The sequence below is a fragment of the Ictalurus furcatus genome, chromosome 18 (assembly GCF_023375685.1).
Source record: "Ictalurus furcatus strain D&B chromosome 18, Billie_1.0, whole genome shotgun sequence".
Lineage (NCBI taxonomy): Eukaryota > Metazoa > Chordata > Actinopteri > Siluriformes > Ictaluridae > Ictalurus > Ictalurus furcatus.
This window is the reverse complement of record NC_071272.1, coordinates 22,586,493-22,613,001: the sequence shown is the minus strand read 5'-3', so window position 1 is coordinate 22,613,001 and position 26,509 is coordinate 22,586,493. Positions and strand designations below refer to the sequence as shown.

The 26,509-nt window shown below is 44.2% G+C and overlaps 2 protein-coding genes across 4 annotated transcripts in view; one reads left to right on the top strand and one right to left on the bottom strand.

The window, feature by feature from the left end:
• The window catches only part of dbn1 (drebrin 1), a 68,387-nt gene extending 52,599 nt beyond the window's left edge, over positions 1-15,788 (top strand). For 2 of the 3 annotated variants that reach the window (XM_053647962.1, XM_053647961.1), the window contains exons 5-15: positions 1,909-2,055; positions 2,589-2,666; positions 3,292-3,443; positions 3,543-3,600; positions 3,832-3,885; positions 4,898-5,012; positions 6,927-7,010; positions 9,758-9,856; positions 11,814-12,223; positions 13,060-13,165; positions 13,729-15,788. In XM_053647962.1, the coding sequence (XP_053503937.1) occupies positions 1,909-2,055; positions 2,589-2,666; positions 3,292-3,443; positions 3,543-3,600; positions 3,832-3,885; positions 4,898-5,012; positions 6,927-7,010; positions 9,758-9,856; positions 11,814-12,223; positions 13,060-13,165; positions 13,729-13,781 (1,356 nt within the window). In that variant the 3' untranslated portion in view covers positions 13,782-15,788. The remainder of the gene's footprint in view (positions 1-1,908; positions 2,056-2,588; positions 2,667-3,291; positions 3,444-3,542; positions 3,601-3,831; positions 3,886-4,897; positions 5,013-6,926; positions 7,011-9,757; positions 9,857-11,813; positions 12,224-13,059; positions 13,166-13,728) is intronic. The other variant, XM_053647963.1, reaches the window with a different exon arrangement.
• Positions 15,789-18,205: 2,417 nt separating this feature from the next.
• Positions 18,206-26,308, bottom strand: LOC128621939 (proline-rich protein 7). The gene is made up of 2 exons (XM_053647964.1): positions 24,585-26,308; positions 18,206-20,245 (listed from the first exon to the last, which is right to left on the bottom strand). Exons 1-2 carry the CDS (start codon positions 24,883-24,885, stop codon positions 19,794-19,796), a joined length of 753 nt encoding a protein of 250 aa, XP_053503939.1. The 5' UTR covers positions 24,886-26,308; the 3' UTR covers positions 18,206-19,793.
• Between the last annotated feature and the right edge of the window lie 201 nt (positions 26,309-26,509).

Here is a 26,509-nt window from a genome sequence, read left to right as displayed (position 1 = left end):
GTCTCATCAACCTGGATGTGGGAGAAATCCTCCAGAGACCTAGGTCCTGTCATGTGGACTGTCCTCTTCAAGCACGGTCATTCAAATGTTTCAATGTGGATTTGTTTCGTATCATTGTCCTGCTGGAAAACCCAACAATGACCCAGTTGGCAGAAGCAGCCAGATTCTCCATCCATCCATCCATCCATCTTCTATACCGCTTATCCTTCTCAAAGTCACGGGGAAACCTGGAGCAGCCAGATTCTCATTTTAAAAAAAAATCCTTGTGCTCCTATCATGGAGTCCATGATACCATGCATCCTAGCAAGGTTCTCAGGGCCTCTGGAGGAAAAACAGCCAGAACATCTCAGACCCTTCTTTTTTTGTTTAACCATTTTAGGGCAAACCAAACTTTTGAGTTCCAGTCCAAGCTCCACTAGCATCTAGCGATCTACTAAAACGTATTGGAAAGATCTCTTGGGGACAGTGGTAGCTCAGTGGTTAAGATGTTGATGTAAGATGTACTGATGGGACGGTCATGAGTTCAAATCCCAGAACTACCAAGCTGCCACTGCTGGGCCCTTGAGCAAGTCCTCCTTAACCCTCAACTGTCCTGGAGGTGAAGCAGTGATTAAGGTATTGACCTACTGATCAGAAGATCATGAGTTCTAATCCTAGCTTCACCAAGCGGCCCCTTTTGAGTCCATGAGCAAGACCCTTATCCTTCAGTTGTACCTTATTGTGGTCCCGCTGGAGTTTTCCAGAAAGCACATAAAAGACTCTTAGGACATATGACACAACATTCTATGATTCTGATGAAAAACAAATTTCACCTTTTGGTCCTGATTGCCAAACATTTATATCTGAAGAAATAAAACAGGTAGCACTCATCGTCTCGCCAGTTCCATCCCTACGGTGAAACATGGTGGTGGTAGCATCACGACGTGGGGATGTTTTTCAGCGGTGAGGAATGGGAAACTTGAATGATTTGACGGAGGGTGATCAACGTACAATACAAGAACAATGTGGAAAAAAACCTGTTCAAGTGCACACAGGACATCAGACCGGACCGACATAAGAGTGACCTGATGTCAGAAGAAGGCCCAGCCAGAGCGCGGACTTGAATCCAAATGAAAAGATCTCCGGAGAGAACTGAAAACAGGTATAGAGCAACGTTCCCAATCCCAACCGATACAGTTTGAGAGGTTCTGCAGAGAGAAACGGAAGCGGATCCTCAAAGCTTGTAGCATCGCGTAGAAGAAGACTTACGGCTGTAAACACTGCCAAGAAGCAGCTTCGACGGTGTACCGTGTAGAGGGTGTGAACACGTTCGTGATCCTGACTTTCCTTTTTTTTCCCCCCGTAACTTTAATAACAAATTTACTTTTTAAGAGAAACACTGTTTATTCAAAAAAGGAAATCGATCTACATACATTTCTCAATGCGCTGTAGTACGGTGAATAAATACAGTCAGAGAAAATAACTGAAAAAACAAATGATGTGGTCTATTCGAACGGAACAATAAGGATGATAAGAGATAATTACGATGACGGTACTGATTGACGGATATCGCATGTACTATGTAAATATCCATCTTACAGCGCACACTGAACTGCGGCTTTGTTGTGCAAATGAGCCGCTTTATCTGCTTTCCTACGGTACACACTGGACATCCACTGCATTTTTATTCAGAGAGCTTCCTCTGAATTCACCTATTTTTCTCTTTTATCCTCCTACGGATACTTTGAAGTCCTTTCTGTTGCATTAACACACTGCCACGATCCCACTGTGCCACATTACACATACAGAGTCCTTGCTATTCAGTACAGGGTGGCCTGAGGGTTACGTGCTTTGGCAGGGATTGCGTTGATGGTTTTTTTTTTTTTTTTCTCTCGCTCCTCTTTTCTTTCTCTATTTCTTTCACTCCAGGGAGTTGACGTCATCATCAATGCCAGCAGCATGGACGACATCGACCCCTCAGCCATCGGGCAGAGATTGACCAATGGGACGGGGCCGAGCGCTAGCCCGGTGCTCGGCCGCCTGCGAATGAGAGACGAGGAGAACGCGGAGCACGTTGTACGTGATGCGGGGTCCGAGAGAACCCTTTGTGTGTGTGTGTGTGTGTGTACTGTGTATGTGTGTGTGTGTGTGCTCTTGTATATCTATAAGTAACTATTCAGTTTCAGAGGGAAGTGCTTAAGCATTTTCTTACTAACCACATTGTTAGAGCGGGGGTGGGGGGGGAATCAATGCTCTTCACTGTGCACGGCCAAAGCAGCGAAGTGTGACTCATACACACTTCTAAAGCTGTCCAGCTCTTTCCGCCTGTTTATCTCGCAGATCAGCATGACCTCCATCCCTGCTGCAGCCTCGTTCTTCGTTTAACCACTTAATGAATAAACACAGACAGCGTAGCGCTCGCCACACGATAAACCGACATAAAGTCGCTTCGGCTTGTGCGCTGAATCTATTCCGTTCTTAGCGCGTCACTAGATCTTTAATGGAACCCCGTGGCACCTCGTTTTGAAACGTGTCCGTCTCCTGTCTTTAATCGTGCTCCCGATGAGATGACAGTTTTTCTCCTTTTTCGTTTTTCTCTCCTCCCACAGGGCACCACCTACCAGAAAACGAACGCGGAAATCGAGATGAAGAGGATCAACCGGGAAGAGTTCTGGGAACAAGCCAAGGTAGAGATCGGATTCCGGCACGGCTGCGCTCACGAGGAGGATGGATCTGAGGAAGGGCTCTCTAAAGCCGAGGCGTGAATCAGCACGACCCGTGCTAGCCCGCCGTTCCTGATCTTTTATAATCCTAGCTTTTGCATGAATGCAGATCGGAGCGAGGAAATGTTTGTCATTTAAAATTTTAAAGTGCATGGCCGCAGGATTTAAGAGCCACGATTTGGCCTCATAAGATAATTATCAATAATTGGTTCTGGAGGCTTAGCCTTCAAATGTGGCTTGGGAAAAAACGCCCAGATTGCTGGCCTATATTTGTGATCTGCACTGATTATAAGATATTTAAAGAAGAGAGTTCAGTTTTTCCCCTGAGGTGGACGGCAAATCCGATTCCTAGTTAGTTCTTAATTCTGACATGTTTACGTGCGGATTCATGCACATTCTGGGATGGAAATTTCATGGATAGACGCGTGCACTGAGCCTCCACCACATACCGCCATCTTTCTCTGTCGCTCAATCCTGCGCTTCTTTTTTTTTTTGTTCTTCAAAATGAATGATATCACATCCACATGCTACATACGTATAGTAGTTAGGACAGTTCTTCAACGTTTTGCATCTTCATCCTCTCTGACAGCGGGAAGAAGAGCTGAGGAAGGAGGAGGAACGAAAGAAACTAGCAGAAGAGCGGCAACGCTTCGAAGACGAGCGGATGGAGCTGGAGAGGAAGGAGCAGGAGGAGAGAGAGAAGAGATACCGTGAGAGGGAGAGGCAGATTGAGGAACACAGGCAAGCACTCTGGAGGACATCTCCAGACATCTCCATTCGTTCGTTTGCACGTTTTTTTTTTTCTTTCAAAGGAAACATCGTTTTGTGTTCTTTTCACAGGAAGAAAATGCAAGAAGAAGAGGAGGCCAAAGACAGGTCACGACCTCAGCCCCTGGTTGTAAGAATGTGTAATGCTTTGCATACTCGCTTTAGTCTTCTTCGCTCGGCCACGCTGTAATTCTCAGATCGATAAATAAAACTTTATAGTCGCCATGTCTACACACAAAAGTACAGCAGAATTATTGGTGGTTAAACAATTCGACAGTCCAGCGGCACGTTGAGGGGAAAAACTACACTTTGCTGCCCTCTGCTGCAAACTACAGCACTTTTTTTTTTCTTGTTTCTTCAGACAGAGCCCAGTTGTGACGACCTCTCTCAAGACAAAAAGGAGTCCGAGGTCGAGGTGAGTCGATTTGTTCGTTCCAGGGCCCCTAAAATTATCGCAACCTTTATATTGTAAAAAAAAAAAAAAATTATTATAAAAATTCTCCTCTATACAAAGTTCTGGGTAAACCCTCGTCGGGTACCGGCCGTGAGACGTACATCTAGCTTAGATGTAGGTCAAATTGTGTTGTTGCGTCAGAAATACTTCTGGGCTTTGCATGTGGGTCAGTGGGATTCCTCGTACGGTTTCGGGACTAGGACGGTGTACGGAAATAGCACTCCGGTGGTGGCTGGGTTTTTTGTTTTTAAAAAAAAAAAAAAAAAAATTTTATACAATATGAGGCAACTGTTGTGGAAATAACTCCTAACATACTGTTAACCTATAATAAATGATACATTTTGAATAAACGTTTAAAAAAATAAATAAATAAAAAGCGACAGTCAGTTCTAGAATTATTGGCACCCTTGGTAAAGGTTCATTTGCTTGATCTCAACTTTTAATGGAAGAAAATTGATTCTAAGAAATTGTCTGATTTTTAAAAAAAAATAATCACATTTATCGACGCTATTATCGGTAGCCCTTTACTTCGTACTTTGTGTAAGCGTGAATTCTGTGGTCGTTGAACCATTTTTGTGTGGATTTGAGCATCCGTTTTGGATCATTAAGCTAATCCAAGGACATTTCTTCCCCCCCCCCCCCCCCTTTATTTCCTCTATATTTGTCTTTACCAAATGTGCCAATCATCAACTTTACAGCAGGTACAGACGGCAAGAATTTATTCAATTTCGATGTTGTCCTGTAATCATACATTTCTCTATTACATGTTCAAATGATTGAAGAGTTTATGTTAAAAGATGCAGCTAATTATCATAAGGCAGACATGCAACTGATACCGGTACTGATACTACACTGTGAGGTTTTATACCTGTACCATATCGTTATTATTTGATATCCTCTGTCTGGGACGTTGTATCCTGCAGATACCAGGATTATTATTGTTTTTTTTCGGGGGGGGGGGTTTCGTCGGCAGGAGGCAGCGGCCATAATCGCCCAGCGCACGAGCAACCCTCGAGAGTTCTTCAAGCAGAGAGAAAAGGCTGTAGCCAGCAGCTTGGACACGTCACCCATCAGCTCCCACAGGACCGGTAAGACCACGGGGGAGAGGGAAATGGTGAAAACGGTGAAAACGGTTGGAGGGAGTTACAGGAACTAGCCTAGGAAGTCTAGAGGCAGGAGTTCCATCACTACATTTCAGATAGAAATGACTATAAAGGATGGTTTCAAACGCTCGAACAATACAGCGAGTACATTTACGGCGTCTAGCAGACGCCCTTATTCAGAGCGACTTACGTTTATCTCATTTATACGACTGAGCAGTTGAGGGTTCGCTCAAGGGCCCAGCGGTGGCAGCTCTTTAGTAGTGCTGGGATTTTGAACTCACGACCTTCCGAGCAGTAGTCCGACGTCTTAACCACCGAGCTACCAATTTGAAGCGAAAATCCCAGAAGAATTCACGTCAGCGTTCTATAAACATCTTCCGTTATAATCGGGTGTTCTTCTCAGCGCACGTTAAAATGATTGTTCTGTAATCATCCTGATCCACGATCTAATCTCTGCCTGCAGTGGGTAGAGATTAGATCCAAACCGCTTGGACTAATCCTTGACTTTTAAACTCATTTTAAAGCATATCCGTGTGTAACCTCGCGTAGCGGGTATTCTCGACACTGGAATTTTTAAAAACGGTTAGACTGCAGGAAGACATCTCATCTCTTTGTTTTTTGTTGTTTTTTTTTTTGTTGTCTTTTCTGTAGAGAAGATTCGATGCCGGATAGAAAAGCAATCACACTGGTACGGGGGAGGAAAAGTGAAACGCGACGCACGGGCGATTTCGTTTGCGCCGCGGCGAGAAGCGAAACTTTCGCCGAGTTGCTATTACATCTCTTGACGTCTCTTCGGTGAAAAAAAAAACGTGAAAAGCACCGTTAAAAGCGATCCACGCGGCTGCGTCGAGTTTCACTGTGTCTATGTGAAATACAGTAGACAGACTTGAGCGACTTCCCGAAAACATGTCACACTGAAACACAATCACTGTCCAATCACAGCCCTAAGCTGTACTCGGGGGCGTGGCTGTAATCCGACAGTGACCTCGTTTCTCACAAGGCGTCGCCGTACATATAAAAGAACGCCCTTTTTAGGTCGTTTATTATTATTTCTAGATTTCTCCTGAATTGAAGCCCGAAGCTTTTCCGAATTATGACTAAAATGCGAATATGACCGGAAACTCTTCGGACATGCTTTTCAGTGTGTGGCGTGTTGTCGTCGTGGGACAAATTAAAAATGATCTCGCCCGTGCGTGTTGCGTTTTCGCTTTTCAGTGCGATTGTGATTTTCTCTCTCGAAAGGAATTTTCTCTTTACCTTTCAAGATCGCGACTAACCCGAGTCGGATCTGAAAGAAGACGGCGCTGACGTCCGTCCGTATGATCCAGAGACGCGCGAGATTAAACCGAGCGTCTGGATTAAACACGGGCGTGAACGTTTAACAGTCTGTCTCGGTTTAAAGCGGCTCTGTTTCAGCGAGCGCTACAGTCCGCGTCTCTAGAGAGCGCTCTCAGCAGACTGCCTGACAGTCGTACTATTTTTGCAGGGTGTGAACACGTAGAACTAACAGCTTTTTTTTTTTTCCCCTCTTCCTTTCTCTTCCCCTTTTCCCTCCTGATATTTTCCATATTCCGCTATTCATTCCATGTACTTGTTTATTCATTCGTATTTATTTTGGGTTGATGCATTTCATGTCGTACGATGATCCTGGACCTGTCCTCCACCCTCAATCTTACCCTGCTGAAAAATAAAAAATCGTCGCTCATGTGACCCTCCGTCCACTAACGCACGTCCATTCGTCCTCCCCGATCTTTCTCTGTCTCTAAAACCTCCTCGCATTCTTTCATTCTTCCTTTCATCGTCTTCATCTTGTCCCGGCTTTTCCTTTGTGTGTTCCGCATGCCTGTGCGTCTCCGTCTGTGTGTCCCTCCCTGGGCTCCCTGTCTCCTTGTTTACCAGGCCGCTTGGACAGTCCGTTCTTGAAGCAGCAGCACAGTGTGTGTGTGTCCAGTACATCCTCCTCTCGCACCCCAGGCCCACTTGGTAGGTACTGGACTGAGCCAGGTTCATCAGCGCAGGAGCACCCGTGTCTCTTTTGCCCTATAGCTCCTCACTCTCGCGCCCCACTCCTACCACCACCACTGCATCACGTTCTGAACCGTTTGCTGTATTGGCTGTAGCTGCACTGCACTCGGAGTGGATATGACATCTGACAGCTCTTATTTTTAGGATACACTTTGCTTTTTCCCCCAGAATAGATCTCTCTCCACAGAGTAAAGGTGCTCGTGTCATGAAATTGTGCATGCCGTCCTACCGGCTTGTATTTTAAGCTTAGATATAAGCTTAATATATCATTATGATACATTATGATATAAGCATAATGTTTGTATATATATGTATATATTATAAAACATATAGACTCTTCATAGGTCATCTTGCATGTAGCGCTTTGCTTTTTATATCAGAAAGTGTGCAGGAATCTCCTAGTGCATCTTTAGACCGCACTGGGTGAATAGTTGTTTTAGCTCAATGGTCTCTTGCTCGTTCCCTGTCCTGTATCCTCGTGTCGAAGGATGTCGCGTGCCTGCCAGTACCACCGTATAGGATGTCAGGCATGCGCAGTGTATCGTTGCGATCGTTGTTGGGGTTAACGAGCATACATTTCTTTTGTTTACACCTTGAAAGAACTACAAAGCACCCAAATTAGGGATTCTAGCCTGACGAAATACACATGACAGGATGTTGCTCTGCCACTGAGGTCACTGGTTTTCCCTTCCACTGCTTGAGGAAAAACCCCTACTGGTTTTTATTTTGTGAAATCAAGGTCCGATCATTTCAATCCCGCGCCGAAATGTTCAAGTCGAGGTGTGTCAAGCATCGATACGTACTACACACCGGGTCTGGCTAGATCAACGCTCTAATCTAACCCACCTAATCAGTATTAAATTTGTGTTCTAAAATAAAAAATAAAAAAATGAGCTTATAATTGAACGGAAATTTTTTTTTATTTAAAAAAAGTGCTAATATCTTATTCCACTAGAGGGCGAAATAGAGAAATAGACATCATTTCATTAGCCAGGTTGAAAAGTTGACTCTGTAGCCATTTCTTTTCTTCTTTTTTTTTGGACGTGATGGTCAGGTGTCCACATACTTTTGGTTATACTTAACAGTACTCAGACTTGATTAAATTCACTACTATGATTACGACTACACTCGGGAGTAGACCTCACGCTATATATTTATATTCCGCGGTATCATGATTCTAACGTTTTAAAACTAGATTTAGGATCCCATGTCAACGTGGCTTTGATATCGTGTAGGTTTGTAGAGACAGGAACTCATCCCGTCTTAATTTATATACATCTGGAAAAAAAAAAAAACGGACGCCGTCCTGATACTGTTCTTTATTCGCTGAACACGATCCAGGCTTCTCAGTCTTCCCTGGCGTCCGTGTATTTGCGTAGATTTCCTTATAAGACACGATCATGGATTTAGATAGAGTTAGGGCCTTGATTTCACAAAGTCATGAGGTGAAGTTTCCTGTTACATCTCACTCATATCCGCCCTCCCCCTCCTCCTCCTCCTCCTCCTCCTTCCGCACGCTTCCTATTAATTGGACGATACCTGCCCCGCCTGCTCTGCCTGCCCCACCTGGGCTTCCCCTCATGTCCTGACCTGTGAGTGTGTATAGCATTTCTGTGAACGTGTATGACCTCAATAGAGTTCACCTGGTGTGCTATGAGTTCACGGCATGCTTCCTGGGATGTCAAACGGCAGCCTCACACACACACACACACACACACACACACACACAAATTTGCCAATCTATTCAGATCACTATGACGCAATCTTCTACTCAAGCGGCTGCTGTTTCTTTATGTTCCTGTTACACAGCTTCTGTTCCGTCCTCGTTGTCAGTGTATTTTACAATTATGTAAGGTTCTCGTTCAGCAGAGGTCCAGCACGGACGCTTACATAATTGTACCTTCGTGTGTGTTACGAGAGTGTTCGTGCCTGGATTTCAGGTGCTTCTTGTTTTACATGGAGGACTTCGTCTAATATGATATACGGGCATCAGTGATGCCATCCATCTTAGCAAGACCCCTTGGAACACCTGCAATCAATCAATCAATCAATCGGTCAATAAACAAATAAGTAAATAAAGACGATAGCATTTTGTGTTTGCATTTATTTGAAATATTCTCCAGGTGTAGATGTAGAAGAAGCAGAAGAAGAAGTAGTTAATCTACACTGATCGTTTTACTTTTCTGTTTTAAACATGGCTTTGAAATTCAGGCAACACAAGACTCGACAATTGTTCTTTAATAAAGATTAACACCTCGATGATTGATCAAAGGAAATTGTTATAATAATAATAATAATAATAATAATAATAAACATTTTTTTGCTTCTGAGTTATGAAGGAAAGTAGGAATGTATAAATCATAAGACTTAATAAACAGATCTGTGTGAACGTGTGGTTCCGTGGTCGTGTAAAACACTAAGACACGCTCGAGCCGTTCATGAGCTCGTCGGTTCGGTTCGGTTCGGTTCTCGGCTGTCTGAATCAGCACCTGCATGTTATTCACGTTTGTTTCCTGCATGTGTTACGTGTTTTGCGTGTCTCTCCGGGCCACTTTCACGTCACGCTTGCTGTCGTCGTGAACGCTTTCTGTGCTGTGTACGCTGTTCGTGTTCAGTGGTGATATTTTGTTCGGTAACGTCATTATTCGCCACTTGTGCTTTCACGCTGAACGTTGTGTTCTCTGTCTCTCTCTCTGATTGGTCAGATGACTCTCCTGAAGGCGTCTCGACCGCTTCCCCGACACCACCCATCCCTAAAATCGCCATCCAGGAAGACAAAGACGACAACAGCGAGAAAGAATGGGGTAAGGTCCTTAGAGGGCGTGCTTGAATTTCGCCCGCTTTTGAGACGATTTGATTTTCTCGCTCCTGGTGCTTTCGGGGGTAAGAAACGGACCCAGACGCCCCGGCCCTGTTTTCCAGTTCTCAAATTCACATTGTCACTTCGTATAAACAGCTGCATCAGTAAAAATGCAATATTACATTCTGAAGCTCGTCATCATTTCCGTTTGTTCTCCGGCACAGCTTGTTTTCCAATAAAGAGCAATAACCTAGAGACTGAATTAGCCTGCATGACACCAAGCAAAGATTACACTAGCAGATAGCACAGAGAAAATTAGTTTTTGTCATCCCAGTGCAATCCAAACAATATTCCAGTCAGCAGCGGATCATGACTATAGACTTGCAGGATGATGCAGGAACGACATGAATAACGACATTAATATCAGGTGTGTTTCCTGAAGAGCTAATATTATTAACCAGGGTTGCCAGGTTCCCGCAAAAACCAACTCACAAAAACCCACTTTTGGAAAACACTCTTTTTCTCAGCCTTCGCTTGGGAAACAAAGACACCGTAGTGTGCACGCATTTCTAATGCACAGACTCCGTAATCCCTCGTTCCGTCTCCAAATCTTCGCGATCTATCTTACAAGACACACTGTCTGCGCTTACACTTTGTGTTTGTTTGTGGAAGTGTATTCAGATTGAATTCAGATCATTTGCTATAAAACAAGATCTTAGCGGCTGTGGAGTATTTTTAAATGAGGGTAATCCTGTCATGAACTGCTCGTCCTGCACTGAAGATGTTCACTGAGCGAGCATGGGCAGCGCGATTCCTGCCCCATTGGGCCTCTATTTATTAGTGCTTGTTCACATTGCAGTTCCCATCTCTGGCCACTAGGTGCAATAATAACTCTATGGCGCTCACTGGGGCAGTGAGCACGCTTCACTACGATTAAGAATCGACTAAACATCTGCGCATATCTCTCAAATAACATTTTCTCGTTGATCTCGTCGATCGCTCCAGAGAGTTCATTAGTACTTTAACAGAATTTCAACCCATATGGGATGAGTGAATCAGGAATGTCAAATTTATTTGTATTAAATACGTACATCCTGAGGCAAGAACTTTATGTAAAATCTCTCCCAAGGCCACCTGAGAGCAGCTTGATTAGTTCATGGAGCATGTCCAGGACAGATGACACAGCCTCTGGTCTGTTTAATAAGCCGCACAGCTGGGAGGACGGCGCTGCTGTCTTGTCCCAGATCGGCTCTCTGGAGCAAACAGGCCCAAATGACTACCGGGACTCATTTGTTTGCTGTGCCTTCATTTGCTTTCACAGCTCACTGCTTTTCCTCGGTGCTTGTTTGCTCAGCCCAGCAACACGGTTTGGTGTCCTGCGGTAATGCGCTCCGCAGAGACTTTCTCCGTTTCTGTAAATTACTGTTCATTATCAGAACAGGAAGAGCATGTACCCATAAATATGTTTTATAACACCATCGGTGCTCCCTGCAGAAAGATGGAAAAAGATGGCAGGTGTGTGCGCCTAGGTGTGAATTTAACGAAAAAAGAAACTAGAGGAAATGCGTCTGAGAACAAATTCGGATTTAACAACAGTCGCTTTTAGCACAGAGTGACCTGTATATCGTGGAATATAATGATGTGTGTGTATATAAACATTTATAGATAATATCGATGGTACAGCGGTGAAGGGATCCCCGGTTTGATCCTGAGCTCGGGTTACTGTTCTCGGGGGAAATGTTCTCCCCATGTCCACCACCCAAAACCATGAATGTGTCTCCGCATGGTGTTCTGTGATGGACTGGTGTCTCATCCAGGAAGTATTCCCGCCTCAGGAATACTAGTTAGTGTTAGTTGGCGTTCCAGTTCATCCCAAAGGTGTTCAGAGGCGTTGAGGTCGGGGCTCTGTGCAGGACACTCGAGATCTTCCACGCTAACCTTAACGCACCATGTCTCTCCAGCCCCTGAGTCTCCTGAGCGAGTCCCGGTGCAGGAGTCCGAGCCTGTCCAGACCGACGTTCCTCAGGATCATCCCACGGAGTTGAAATCCACCAGCGCTGAGGACACACTTCTGGATATGTGGGAGAGCAGCCCGGCGCCCACGGCCACACCCTGCCAGGCCCCACACATCATGGACCTGATGGGCGATGCCGACTCGTCACCCAGCCTCCCTCAGCCCCTGCTCAGCTTTGATGACGTGCCTGACGCCCAGCTGTGCCCCTCGTCCGAGGACGCGCCCTCCAGCCTGGTCGACGTTGCTGAGTCGCACCACATGACCCTGAGCTACCAGCAGGCCTCTGACAGCCAGGAGCTGGACGAGAGCCAGGAGCTCCTGACCAACGGAGACTCGCTGCTCAAAGAAGGGACTCAGGTGAGCAAACGATCACAAGTGGTATTCCAAACAACAGCAAATCACTTCTCATATTCAAAGAAAAGCACAAATTATAAAAGGACCAACCCCAAAATTTCTACATATTCTTTGTCGTGGTTATCTATCCTCCGTAAAACAGATTCCACTTCTAACATCTGATTAGCCGAGCTTTGTTCAAACCTCGATATACATGACACTTTAGCCATTGTTCTCTCAACAGAATACCCTTATCTTTGTCCGTTAAGTCGCTTAGCAACCAAATCATATGCTCAACAGACTATATTAGCACGTTTTTTTTTTCATTGATAATTGCTTTTCTATTGTGTTAGCATTTGAAAGTTTTTTTAAAAATATATATATCTGCTCGTTTGAGCTATTATTACAGAAATGTGTTCGTTCATAACTTTACAAACATTTATGTTTAGATTTTGTTCTCTTTAAAGATAAGCTTCTATACCAGTGCAGTTCATATACGGTAGTTTTCTGGGTTTTAGCTCATCCTCCTAAGCAGTTCAACATCATCAGTTATCATCTTGTAAATGTAAATATCATTTTAGTCTCATGGTCATCTCACTAGGATATTATTTTAGAGAAAGCTACATAGAATTTTATACGCTCAGAAACGTGGCTCGTTTATACTGTAGAACTGACCAGGAAATGTGTTTTGCGTCACCACTAGATGGCGCCAAAACCTATTCTGTTATCATTTAGCATTTTCCAGCCATCACTAGTAAGCATGATGCTCATTAATCTGTGACAGATGACGATGTTTGTCTATTGAACATGTTGAGATGGAGGTGTGTGTGTGTGTGTGTGTGTGTGTGTGTTTTGTACAGGCGAGTGAAGGCTATTTCAGCCAGTCACAGGAGGAGGATTTCGCTCAGTCTGATGAATGCTCAGCAAAAGTCAATCCCACGCCAGTATTTTACAACAAACCACCAGGTGAGACGTCACAAGAGCTCCATAATCAAAACAAACACAGTCGTAGTCTATAATAATCAAAATAAAGTGTAATGCGTTTGCATAAACAGTTATGACATTATGTCTACAGTGCCTTATGTGTGCATTATAACATTTTATGGACTTTATGCAGGTCAAGAGCTTCAGTTAACGTTCGCACATTACACACAGAATGTTGAGAATTTGTGACCTTTGTGATCTCGGAGCGTACCGGTGATCCCGCGAGTGTTTCAGAAATCTTCCGGGATTCCTGAATTTACACAGAACGGCGCGAAAAACAAAAAAACATCCAGTGATGTAGAATGGCCAGACCGGTTCGAGCTGACGTCTCATGCTACGGTCCAAAATGGCCTGTTGTGAAGCTCTCGATTTTAACCGAAGCTCTTGACTAGCACGTGCGTAATCGTGTGCACCGCGCCAATCACTGCCACATGACCGGATGATTATGGGATGTTTGCCCGAATGCCCAGGCGTATACTGTAAAGGTTCCGCTTCCGTATAAACTCAGCGTATGTCTTTATCTGCTGTTTGTTTTCTTGCCACAGAGATCGACATCACATGCTGGGACACGGACCCCGTGGTGGACGACGATGACTAAGACCTCCGGAGGGCGCTAGCGTACGACTCCCAGGAAGAAAGAAAAAAAAAAAAACGAAGAAAAACAAAAAAAAAACAAAAACACTTTTACAAAGCTTATTCCGAGCTTATCACGATACAAATCTGTACGATATTTTAGCAAAAAAAAAAAAGAAACAAACAAAAAAGGTTAGCCACTGAAAAGGATCCGGGTTATTGTTAAAGATGCCAGCGGGTTTAAGCTCTCTCGGTTAGTCTCTGTGTGTGTGTGTGTGTGTGTGTGTGTACAAGTCATTATTTATTTCCGTTCTCTTTTTTGCTATGCAGAGTATAGCACGGTGTGTATTTAGCGCTCACCTGTGTTGTATCGACTCCCTGTGCCTGACAGGTGTGACCAGTAGCAGATAGAGCGTCCTGTTTTGTTTTTTTTCTTTCGTTTTTTTAGCGACGTTCCAGAACCTCGAATGACGGAAAGGTTCTTTGCTCCAGCCAAGGTAGTACCGAATTTCCCCTCGTTAGACGCTCAGGCTAGTATTCAGCACTTTTCTTATTCCGATCACCGATAATCGAAGCCGATATTAAGTTTTTCCCATCTTATTGGGTCTTTCGGAACGAGAAGATACGCACCGCTGTGTGATCGATCACGATCTCGATCTCGGCTCGGAATTCTTCGCGATTTCAACGAGACGCGTTTCTTAGACGTCATTACGTTCCAGTCAGGTGACAGTGACTAAACTCTGCTTGACTTGCTTCATTTCCTGTGCCAAGGGTCTCTCCAGCGAGTTGATGTTTTCACGCTATCGTGTCGGTGTTTTGCGATTTATAATCAGGTGCCACAGGTATATTTCTACCTTATAAAAAGTAGTATTTTCCTCTTCTTTTTTTTTTTTTTTTCCAGTGTTCGCGATAGAATTAGAATCGATTTGACTCAGAGCTTAGGCAATAACTATTTTAATGCATATTTAGCTGTGTGCGTGTGTGTGTGTGTGTGTGTGTTGTGTGCTTTTTAATGAGAGAGTAACATTTCCCCTGGATACTGGAGTATTTGTATACGGTTTTACCAAAACCCTCGAATCCGACCTTGACGCCGTCGCGGTCTCGATGGAAACCCTGCCTGCGGTAACCGTCGTGAAGGCATCGAAAAAAGCCTTCGAAATGTCCACGAAGTATTCCTAACAGTCCGATATACCGGATACTCGTCCGGCATAACCGCGGCTCCTTCTCACAGTTCTCCTAGACGAATTTCGTTCAACATCTGTAGCTTGGACTGTCCTCAGTCTTCCGTAGTTTCGTATTTCTGACCTGTTTTCAGTACGATCCTAAGCCTTGTCGTTTTAGTTTGTCGAGTTTTTCTTTGTAATTGTTTTTATTTTTTATTATTATGATTACTGTTACAAAGTAAAAGAGGCGAAATAAGCAATAATACTAAACTGATGTAGTATTGTTTTGTAAATAAAATCAACAACAGGACGAAACAGTGACGAAACGCGCGGAACCGAAACCGTCGGCGTCGGAACACACGTGCGTTAACGTCTTAATGCGTTTTCTTAAACCCGGATTTGACGTGGCTGGTTCGTGACGGGGAGCCGACCCGCATCTTTAACGATAACCGAGGCCCTTTTGACGTGATTTCAGTGTACTCTTTAACCTCCGAGCTCCTCCGTAGTGATTCTTACGCTCTTTCTTTCTCTCACACACTACTAGGAGATTACTACTACCAATACTATTGCTACTATTACTACTAATATACTACTCCAGTTTGCCCTTTGTCCCTGAAGCAAGGCTTAGCAACTCCTAAACTCTCTCTCTCTCTCTCTCTCTCTCTCTCTCTCTCTCTCTCTTGCTCGGTTTCTTTCTTTCTTTCTTTCTTTTTTTTCCCTCTCTCTTTTATTATTGTTTTCCATCCTTCTCCTTTTTTTCCCCCCTTTTCGTCCGCTTTTTCTGTCACATGCTGTTTTTGAAACAAGCACAAGATCTTTTGTGACATGCTACGTGCTTCTGTATGTTAATAAAAGATTTCAAAAACAAGTCAGTCAGCTCACTGGTGCTAAATATATACACACACACACACACACACACACACACACACACACATATTTCTTTCTGATTTCAAACCCTGCATTGTTTTCACTTTTGTTATCGACGTAGGCCGATGCCACCGACTTCTTCAAGCTGTCCGGTCAACATTTCATCATATATTATCTTTCTAGACTAGGTTCTGAGACGAAGCAGCTATGAATCATCATCACACAGCTCCAGTAAACTTGGCCACACACACACACACACACAAACATAATAATAATTTAGCTGTGCAAAATGTCCCAACTGTTCTTTGGATCACACGTACATGAGCACGTTGAGGATAAACGTGCACTGGCAGGTTCAATAATAATAAATAAAAATAAAAACGATTCTAATTGCTTAAACGTTAAGGATGAGACCCCTGATGTTACATAATGTAATCTTTCTAGACACAGGGACGACCGGAGGACCAGTTCGCGCCGTCACGTGAAACCTGTGAATGATTCATTTATTTAGAGTGCACCGAGCACTCAGAGCAGACGTGTACAGGACGGACGGCTAGACGGACGGACGGATGGTCGGACGCCGTTTTATTATTCTGTGTAAACAGACTCACGGAGCTCTGTTTCAGTCGCTTAGCAACACGCTGGCAGAGGAGCGACAGTTTACACCTCTGTCTTCTGCCTCACTGCCCGTGGAACGAATAAAGACAAAAGAACTAATGAAAAGACACTAAAATGTAAAAAGAAGTCGAATAATCGGGAGCGAGAACACAAAGCAGACCACGTAGACAGACACCGTGATGGTCTTAAATCACATTTGGTCATCGGTGATGATTTTTTTTTTAAAAATCGAGTCTGATTGAGGTTCACGTCCTTCTAAAGTGAACCTGGTATCGTTTTTGAGGTGTTTGACGTCCAAAATATATTCCTGTTTACATTCTCGGCGTGTCGACGGAGGACTCGGTAAGTATTAAACGTGAAATAAGCAGGAGTTTTGAGTCTCGTTGAAGCGATAAGGTTATGCCGGGTTGTGCCGTGGCCTCGGTGTCCTTCTAAACGCTCAAATCGGCCAGCTCTGGTACTCGATCTACTCCCCGTCTGACCTTTTTAATCCTTTCGCAAGGTCCTTAAACGTGAGCCTGGAGCTTGAAAAAGTCATTACGGTTTAAATGAATGTTCGGTACAGGGTGCGAGCAAGAAAGGTTTTTATATACAGCGATTAAAAACAGAGCGTTTATGATCTACACTCTGAGAAATCTGTCGCCGAGGTGCCTTCACGCGGTACCTTTGGTGTGTTTTATATATTACACGGCAACGTGAACGCAGTTTCGAAAGTTTCACAGGGATTTTAAAGGTACGTAATCCTAGGGAACCCTTTTGAATGAATAGCTAGCTAGCGTTAGCATTTTCAGATTGTTCTGAACAGAAATGATTTTTTTATTTTTTTTTTCTTCCACCAGGATTTCACGGATGAAATAAGAGAACGGTTAATAGTGTTCTTTACGTATGATCGCGTACTCTGCGTACAGGAACCCAACGCTGCATTTAAACGGAACCGAACATTTTTAGAGCGTCCTTCATCTTTGCAGAGCTCCTCGCATACCCGGCGTTTGGGGGTTCGAATCGCGTCTCCGCCCCGTGTGCGCGGAGTTCGCTTGTTCTCCCCGTGCTTCGGGGGTTTCCTCCAGGTACCACGGGTTTCCTCCGTCGGTCCAAAGATACGCGCCGTAGGTTGATCGGCATGCCCAAATTGTCCGTAGTGTGTGAACGGGTGTGCGATTGTGCCCTGCGATGGGTCGGCACCCCGTCCAGTACGGGTGTCCTCTGCATTGTGACCAGAGGTGCCTCAGAAAGGCTCCAGGCTCCACGTGACCCTGTATCGGATAAACGGTACGGAAAACGGATGGATGGACGGACGGACGGATGGATGCACCATCTTCAAAAACACGCCTATAGCGGCTATCTAACATCTTCCCGTAGGCAGGCGTGCAGGAAGTGACAAATTCTGGACAGGAATTTAGGTCAATCGGGACAATGTTTAGGTTTAAGCCATACTGTCTTGAAGTGACACTGGATCAGAACAATAACTTTTTCAAATAACAACAGTTTTAGATCACGTTCAGTGAAGATGTTCGATAGCTTTCGGTGTTCGTTTCGAAAGTACTTTAAGAGTACTAATATAAAGGTTGACTTCGTGCACTTTTCAAGGTAAAAGGTACACACTAAAAGGTAGAAAAGAGCGTGTACTGCAGACGCCAATAGACGTCATCGTGTGCCTGGAGCGTTCTGATAAACGCTCACTGTTTAATAAATAAATAAATAAACAAATAAAGTGTTTCTCATCGAGCATCTTAATGAATTCTAATCAATGTCATTCGAACGCACGGACCGGATGCCCGAACGCGAGGTTCGTATGCCGAGACGTTGACAAAGACAGCCATTAGGATGAATGAGGCGGAGAGAGCCGAGCGAGGGGCGGCGAGACTAAACGGCAATAGAAGACGATTCTGTCGAAATGAAATCGAGGCTTTTACGCACGCAGCGTTCAGCCCGCTGAAGAAACACCGCCTGCGTTAGCAAATTAGATCATAGTCACCGCGACTCCCAAAGAGTTCCCCATTTCAAAATTAGACCTGTTCGTCCAACCCAAAGCGATACACAAATACATTCAAATGACTACCGTGGCACGACGTAAATAAGAAACTGAAATCGCTCGCTCGGACACGTACGAATCTGGGAAGTGAAAGATCGTCTGTGGAGGAAAGGAAGCTAAACGGCCGAAATACACGGTGAAAAAGGAAAAACGCTTACGCACGTGGAAATGCGCGTTATTTTAAAAGTGAGGTGAAGTCGTGACAAACCGGGAAACAAACTGGGACACGATAAATGCGTCAGTATAAAAAAAAAAGTTTTTAAACAGAGACTGACAAGAAGACCAGAAATAAGTAAATAAATAAATAAATAAATAAATAAACTCGACAACGGTTGTCTCTCGTTTTTTTACCCGCATGTGCCGGTGAGTTAAAAGCTGCAGGAGACATTTCAGGCAAATGAACAAGACACCAGACGGTTCAAATTGTTCTGTTCTTCTTGTAGAGCATGTAATTATTCTGAAGAAAAGTTTTACCTTATATATTTATATATAGATCCTTCTATGGCGAGGGAAAAAAACTTGTGCAGATTTGTGTATTTCATAACAACATTTTACCTCGTCAGAGCAGCAAGGTCATTTTTCACAGTTTATACCGTACATTTTGTACACTTCAGCAGCATGATGAACCTAGTCTGAGAGTCAGACTGCACCAGTACAGTTGCTTATGATCGTTCGTTTGTTTTGTTTGTTTTTACGAAACGAATCCCGTCCATGTCGTAATGAAACCTCGTTTTGGAGCACCGCTGATTCAATTACAGTATGCAAAGTGAACTAATTGCTGCCCTGAAAAGAGGCTGTCTGTCGAAAACGAAAGCCATAAGGAGTGATGGGTCTCCTTACACTTAAACGTTAAAAACGCTAAATGAGGAGTTGAATGGTCCAGACGGTACACCACTGTTCTGAAACTCTCCGACTCCCAGGCTGTGATTATGGATACAGTACAGACCATGAATGTTGTGCTATGCCGTGGCCCTGTGTTATATCTAGTTTACAAAACAGAACTTCATTCTTCATCCTGCTTATTTTACATCAGTCCAAGGCTGTCGAGATGAAAAAAAAAAAAAAACCAGGGAAGAAGAGAGGCCCAGGAACCATGGCAACAATGCTCACATAATAGCTACTGCTCTGCATCAGGCAGGGACGCCACACAGCGAAAGAAAGAAAGAGAGCTGGAGAAATAACGTCTGTCATACGATCTTCGGCTCGAGAAGAAAAGATCGAGAGGAAATGTCTTTCGGGTCCTTCTGAGAAGCTTTTCTCACCAAAAAAAAAAATTAAATAAATCACCAAATCAATATAACCCTGCAGGAAGGGCTGATAATTTTCCACGTAAAGTGTCACATATAAAAATGAAGATTCACACCGCCGTGCTTCGTCCCAGCAGAGGGAAAGCAGTGGGCAGTCCATAGCTGTGGTCCAGAGGTCGTAGGCCACGCAGGCCCAAGTCTATGTGAGCACGCCCGTCGCGTGGCATCGTGGCCATGGCCGAGGCGTGCGGCTCCAACGCCATGCTGGAGTGGTTAAGGTCCACGTTGGAGAGCAGGTGGTCCAGCGAGTCCCAGCGCCTGGCCGAGGGCAAGCGGATCAGCGACGAGTAACCACGCTCGGAAAACACAGTCACGGGCGCCATCTTTCTGGTCTCGGACTCCTGGTGGTCCCTGGAGGACCTCAGGACGGGTTTAGTGTACGTTCCACCTCTGGGATCGGCAAGGACCTCGCTGTAAGGAGGAGGAGGATCCTCCATCAGAACGGCCTCCTCGTAGCAAGGCGGCTTTCCACAGGCATCGTTATCCACCGGGAGAATGGGAGCTGAGGAACAGAGATTTCAGGGAAACAGATTTTATTTACTTTGCTTGCGAAATAATAGACAGGATAAATCATTAATAAAACAGTTTCTCAGTCATTAATGAATAAAATAGTTCCTGTTCACCATGTAGTTCAGCGTTTGGGCGTTATAGCATTGTCCGTTACTACTTCTGCTCCAACGTACCACCGTATTGTTCATTATTTGAGCATGTCATGGAAACCCAGTGTATAAATACCAGTAAAAATATAGTTTTTCAACCACTACGTGTTGTTAACAGGTACATTAGTGATGTCTTTAATACAGAAATTAGCGTTTAGATTCCGTATGTAACAGCGGGTCACCACAATGTCTTTCAGGAACGCTGTCAAATCAGAATTTTTTTTATTTTTTTTTACTGTAAACATATGATTTTTAGATGGCTTCATGATGCACATTTTTAAAAAATCATTTACATTAAAAATAACTGGTTAGCACGTGTAAGTAAAAGCAAAACGGAGTCAAAATATTAGATATTACTGCTGAAAAATACTTGCAACAAATAAGGTTTAAAATATTAAAGAACAATTTCTTAAATCTTTGATGTCCAAAATGATAAGAAATGTATATTTATATATACTGCATTCAACTAATACAATTAATTAAGCACTTTAGCTCAACTCGTTAATAATTGAACTATATATATTTATAAATCATTTAAAAACCAGAAGCTTGTGACAGTGTGACGTTTTAGACTCTTTTTTTTGGTATATTTTAGACAAAAATGCCAGAAACTGAGCTACGGTGCGTCTGCCACCGTCGGCCATGTTGGATTGAAAAAAGCAAGACTTGATGGAGTAATTTACAATTCATACATTAATGGTCCGGGAGTGCGGACACTGGACATGTAAGGGTTAAAGATAGTCTTTCTGAGAGTGGAGTCATGAACAGTGACCTTTCTTGACGCTAGAGAGGCCTGTAGGTCCTTTGAGGTTGTCTTTGGTTCTTTTGTGACTTCCTGGATGAGTCGTCGCTGTGCTCTCGGAGGAATTTTGGAAGGTCGGCCACTTCTGGGAAGGTTCACTACTGTCTCGAGTTTTTCCATTTGGAGATAACGGCTCTCGCTGTAGTCCTTTGGAGTCCCAGAGCCTTTGAATTAGCTTTATAACCCTTCCCAGACTGATATATTTCAATCACCTTCTTCCTCATCATTTCTGGAATTTCTTTCAACTTTGGCATAATGCGTTACTGGGTAAGACCTTTTAACCGGCTTCATGCTGTTGAAAAAGTTCTATTGAAGTGTTGATGTGATTGAGCAGGGTTTTCCGTAATCAGGTCTGGTTGCGTCTAGTCCAGCTGAATTGCATTATCAATGCACTTTCATAGATTTGGGGCATTAGTAATTACGGGGGGCAAATACATTTTCACACAGTCAGTATTGGATAATAAAACTGTATTTTGTGTTTACTTAGATTTTGTTTTCATTTCTGAAACACTTCAGTACGAGATACACACAAAACCAGAGCAAATACTATTTCCCGGCACCGTATCTGTGAATGAGTTGTTACTATAGAAACTACAACGCAGTTGAACGAGCGCGTTAATATAAACCCGTCATTTATGTCACAGCCATCGGTGCTGTGCTGTTATAAAAAAAAATAATAATTTAAAAAAAGATGATTTGATGTAGGATAAAGAAAATGAATCAATACCGTCTGACCAGTCAGCTTCGAGAATTAAATATCGCTGTGGTATAAATGATAAGAAAGCGCTATAGAGCTTTTATCTGCCCTTGCAAGGTCACACTTCAGTCCATCAGATGAAAGCTGAGAGAAATTTGCCCCCTGTATAGAAATGAACCCTTTACTGAGGCTAGAGATAAAGATCCAGGCTTCTGAAGGCTAATTGAAAATGAACCATTTGAATCTCACATGCTAGCACTTTGTGTACTGCGGTGTCATCGTGACTACTTTCCGACTTAGGACTGGACGATCCTACGTAAGGTCTACAATAAACAAGGGGGGGGGAAGGCATACGGGATATATTTCAAATCTTCTCGGAAAAAACCTAATTGCTATCTCCTCCGTTTGCAAATGGTTCCCAGAGACTCCGAATGTTCCAAACACTACCTACGCAATCATACCGTGCAGGTTGAATTCAGATGTGCTCAAATCACAAGCGTCTGCTTACGCGACGGTCTGAATACCACAGACCATCTGGCCTTGATAAAGCTCCGAGATGAAATTTTGAATGAGTAGGCCGCTGTGTAACGAAATGCACCTACTCGCTTCTGAGTCTCTTGGAAGTTGTCATGGAAACACAAAACCACAGTTACGGGCTTAAATCATCGAAATCAGATTTGAGTCATGTAAGAAGGTTGTTTTACATCCAATACCCACTGGCCACTTTAATAGGGACACGTGTACACCTGGTCAGTCATGCGGATGCAGATCCAGAGCTTCAGGTAATGTTCACATCAAGCATCAGAATGGGGGGAAGTGTGGGGGGTCTCAGTGATCTCAGTGACTTTGACTGTGGCATGGTTGCATGGTTGTTGGTGCCAGATGTTTGAGTGTTTCAGAAACTGCTGATCTTCTGAGATTTCCACACAGAACAGAACGGTGTAAACTCGATCCAACTCTATACGACCGTGGTGAGCAGAAAAGCATCTCAGAATGCACAACAACCTTATCAAACCTTGCGCCCAATGTAGAACAGATTCCTGTTCTTGGCTGACAGGTGTGGTACCTGACGTGGTCTTCTACTGTTCTACCGTTGTAGCTCATCTTCCTCGTGGTTGTGCATTCTGAGATGCTTTTCTGCTCACCACGGTTGCACAGAGCGGTTATTTGTGTTCCTGTTCGCTCGAACCAGTCCGCTCGCTCTCCTCTCTCATGCTCGGAAAGGCATTTCCGATCACAAAACTGGATGGTCGTTTTGTTTTTTTTGTTTAACCGTCCTGTTTAAACTCTTAGAGACTGTTGCGTGTGAAAATCCCAGGAGATCAGCATCCCATCTGGCACCGACAACCATGTCATCATGGTCCAAGTCACCGAGATCACATTTTCCCCCCCCAATTCTGATGTCTGATGTGAACGTTGGGTAATTGCATGAAGAGGTATTGTGGACAGTGAGTCTATATCAACAATGGCTTTTGGGTGAGAACCTAATCGCTAAGTGCTCCAAATCTCAAAAAAGAAACAAAAAAAAAAGCCGATGAAGGACACCACTTGTTGATTGGACCCTAAGCATAACCTACTATGTTTCCATGGGATCCCTGGAACAGTACATTGCTTCAGGCATAGTTTTAAATCCTTTTTAAATATAGCATAATGTTACGCAGTGCTACTAAAACTACTTAATGATGTTGTTATTAAATGGTCTTGGGATTCAATCTTAACCGAGTTTCCCCTGTAGAACAAATAAAACTGTGTGTTTTGCTAGTTCTCACCGAAACTGCAGGGGCTGGACCATCAAGCTATTGTGCAACCTTCACGTCGTCTTTGTAAAAAGCTGAATTCTGCTTGATTTATATTGTTTTCCTTGCTGACCTCTTATTCAGTTCCTGTCTTAATGTGTGGCCATCAGTCCTGTGAGTGTCTGGACCTTCTTTAAAGGGACATTCTTCGGCCCGGGCCAGGGATCCTCTGTATCTGGCAGCCTGCCTGGCTGCAGGAGTGCATGATTAGCCCATCTCTCTCTCTCTCTCTCTCTCTCTCTCTCTCTGTCTCTCTGCTGCTAGCTCACCGATGTACTCTTCTGCCCACTCGCCGCCCACACAGCTCTCTGTTACCATGTTTTGCATGAAACAATTTGGCTACGTCTGCATGCCTGGTGCGAGGTGCAGACATTTTCTGCTGCACCGCCCACATGAGCAAAAACAGCCCGGGTTTATTTAGTAGTTTGTGCGCCAAAGGTTTAATAACAGATCTTAATGTTGGACTGTGACTTTACTTTGCCCAAGATGAATATTCTGAAAGTGGACCGAGGATCAGATTTTCTCGAAATTTCTTTCCTAAGGACGTCAGCGTTGTCGTGACACCGTTCCTGTCACGCTTCTGCTCGAATGAGTGTTTCGACTGCTGTTCCAAATCGTCCTACATGTTCTTCCTTCCGTTCTTTGTGCTCGAGGTCAAATCATTTTGCAGGACAGTCAAACTGGCCTAGTGTTCCATCGCTGAAGATAACCACTATGTCGATATTTTGTTCTGCTTGGACAAAGTCAGAGTCTGGTCAACGACCCATCATCTGATTTTGTGCAAAAATTTGATTCATCCAGGTACGCATCTTATTGATGTTTTTTTTTTTTTTTTTTTAAAAAAAACGACTGTAAAGCATTAGAATCATAAACAAAGAGCTGCCTACCTGGTGGTGGTGTCCAGTTGCCTTGAGGAATCGTGTGGGCGACCGGCAGCTGCGGAGACATCATTTGAGGTGGTGGGCAGAACTGAGGAGGTTCTCTCGGCGGGTATCCTACCCCTGTACACTCCAAAGGCTCCATCTCCAAGGCCCTCAGACACTGCTCCCTCAGCCTTTCCTCACGCCGTCGCTTCAGTTTACGCTGCACAAAGCTGCAGAAGCAGCAAACCATGACAATAAACGCCCAAATCAGCCAGAATCCGGCAAAGCACGCCAGGAACGTGTAGGTACCCTGCGACATCACCATGATCGTATCCTTGATAACAACGCAAACCTCAGCAATCCAGCTGAGAAAACTGAAAGAAAGTCACGCTTCGTGTGTGTGTGTATATATATATATATATATTGCTGAAATCTTCAGTCAAGTCTCAAAACCACGCTGGCACGCCGTAAAATCATATTTTCTTCAAATCATCAAATTAAACAGACTTGACAGGCATTTAAGAGCATTTTTCTTCAGGTGAAACCACGTCGAACGCAGGACGTTTTATCCCATGAGGTGGAATTCGTCAAACTGCAGAGCGTGACGACATCGAGAAGGTCGGCGGACGAAGAATCCAATCCGAGAAAGAACACTTTTCAGACTAATTTCCACGGTGGACTTGCCTTGACAGCGTGGCCCGAGTCTTCCGAAGCCGAGATTCCGTCTTGCGTTCTCTGGCGATCCTCGGTATGCAAGATCGGGCCTTTTGTCAGATCTCCAGAGGACGCCAGGACACGCTCTGATCGACAGAAAGGAACGGACATGCGAGGAGATGTAATGACATCACTTACTGTATATTTTCAAACCAGTGAATAACATCTTAAACAGACGGACCCTCTATATAACCGACGCCACGGCCCTCGCGACGACGTAAATCGTCGAAACGGCCGCGTATCGTTTTTTTTCCACGGCGGACGATTAAAACGCACGTTGCTCTAAAGAGCTATTCCTTTAGCGGAACGAAAAGATTGTGTCAGGAGAACATGTTCTCGTTCAGCATTTTATAACTCGAGTGCTCAAGCGTAATAGCTCGACTGTCAGCATGATGTCTCGTTGACTTTTAACGATACCTCTAATCACGCCGGTTCCTGCGTTTCCCTCCTACAAACCGATACGCCGTTACCGCCTGCTATTAACCTCACTCGTGGAAGCTCACTCATCTCTCCCGCACACGTTCGCTGCCTCGTTATGCTTTCCAGCACGTAGTCGTTATCTTATGGCATTTCAAATTCCCCTCTTGCTGACCTTGAGGAGAGAGAGATAACATCAATGCGCTGCTTTGTTTATCACGTTCTCATGAGTGGCTCTGAATCACTGCAGTGACTCTGTAAAGATCTATGAATGGTTCTCGGACTCGGAGAGTTCTCTGTCCAGCTAATTATGCCGTATGTCTTGTACGTAATGCCAGGGGGAAGCTTCACACAGGCTGTGTAGTTCATCACCTCCGTCTGACTACGTCACTGTTTGCTCGAAGGGTTTGGAGTTTCGGTCGGCTTGGGTTGCCGCGTGAACGCGATTAAAGCTGTCATCACTTTTTACTTAACTGTAGCAGAAATGTGGCGTTTTTTTAATCTCCCGTGAGTTTTCTAATGTTTATAGTGCTGCGTATTAGATATGCCAGGAATAACAGACGACAAACCAGGACGTGCTGTTAGAAGAAAACAACGATCCGCTCCGGCACATCTTGGAGTGTTTTATTCCTGTTATACCTCCGCGATTTATTCGCGAACGACACGACTTGATTTTTTAACGACTCATAGTTACGTTTTGATGTCATGGAACGTCCTTGAATATGAGTCAGCTCCTGTTAACACTTACGTTAAACAGTCCGGACAGGATTTTTTGCGTTTTTGCGAGTCGTGTTTTTTTCGGGGGGATTGTTGTAGCT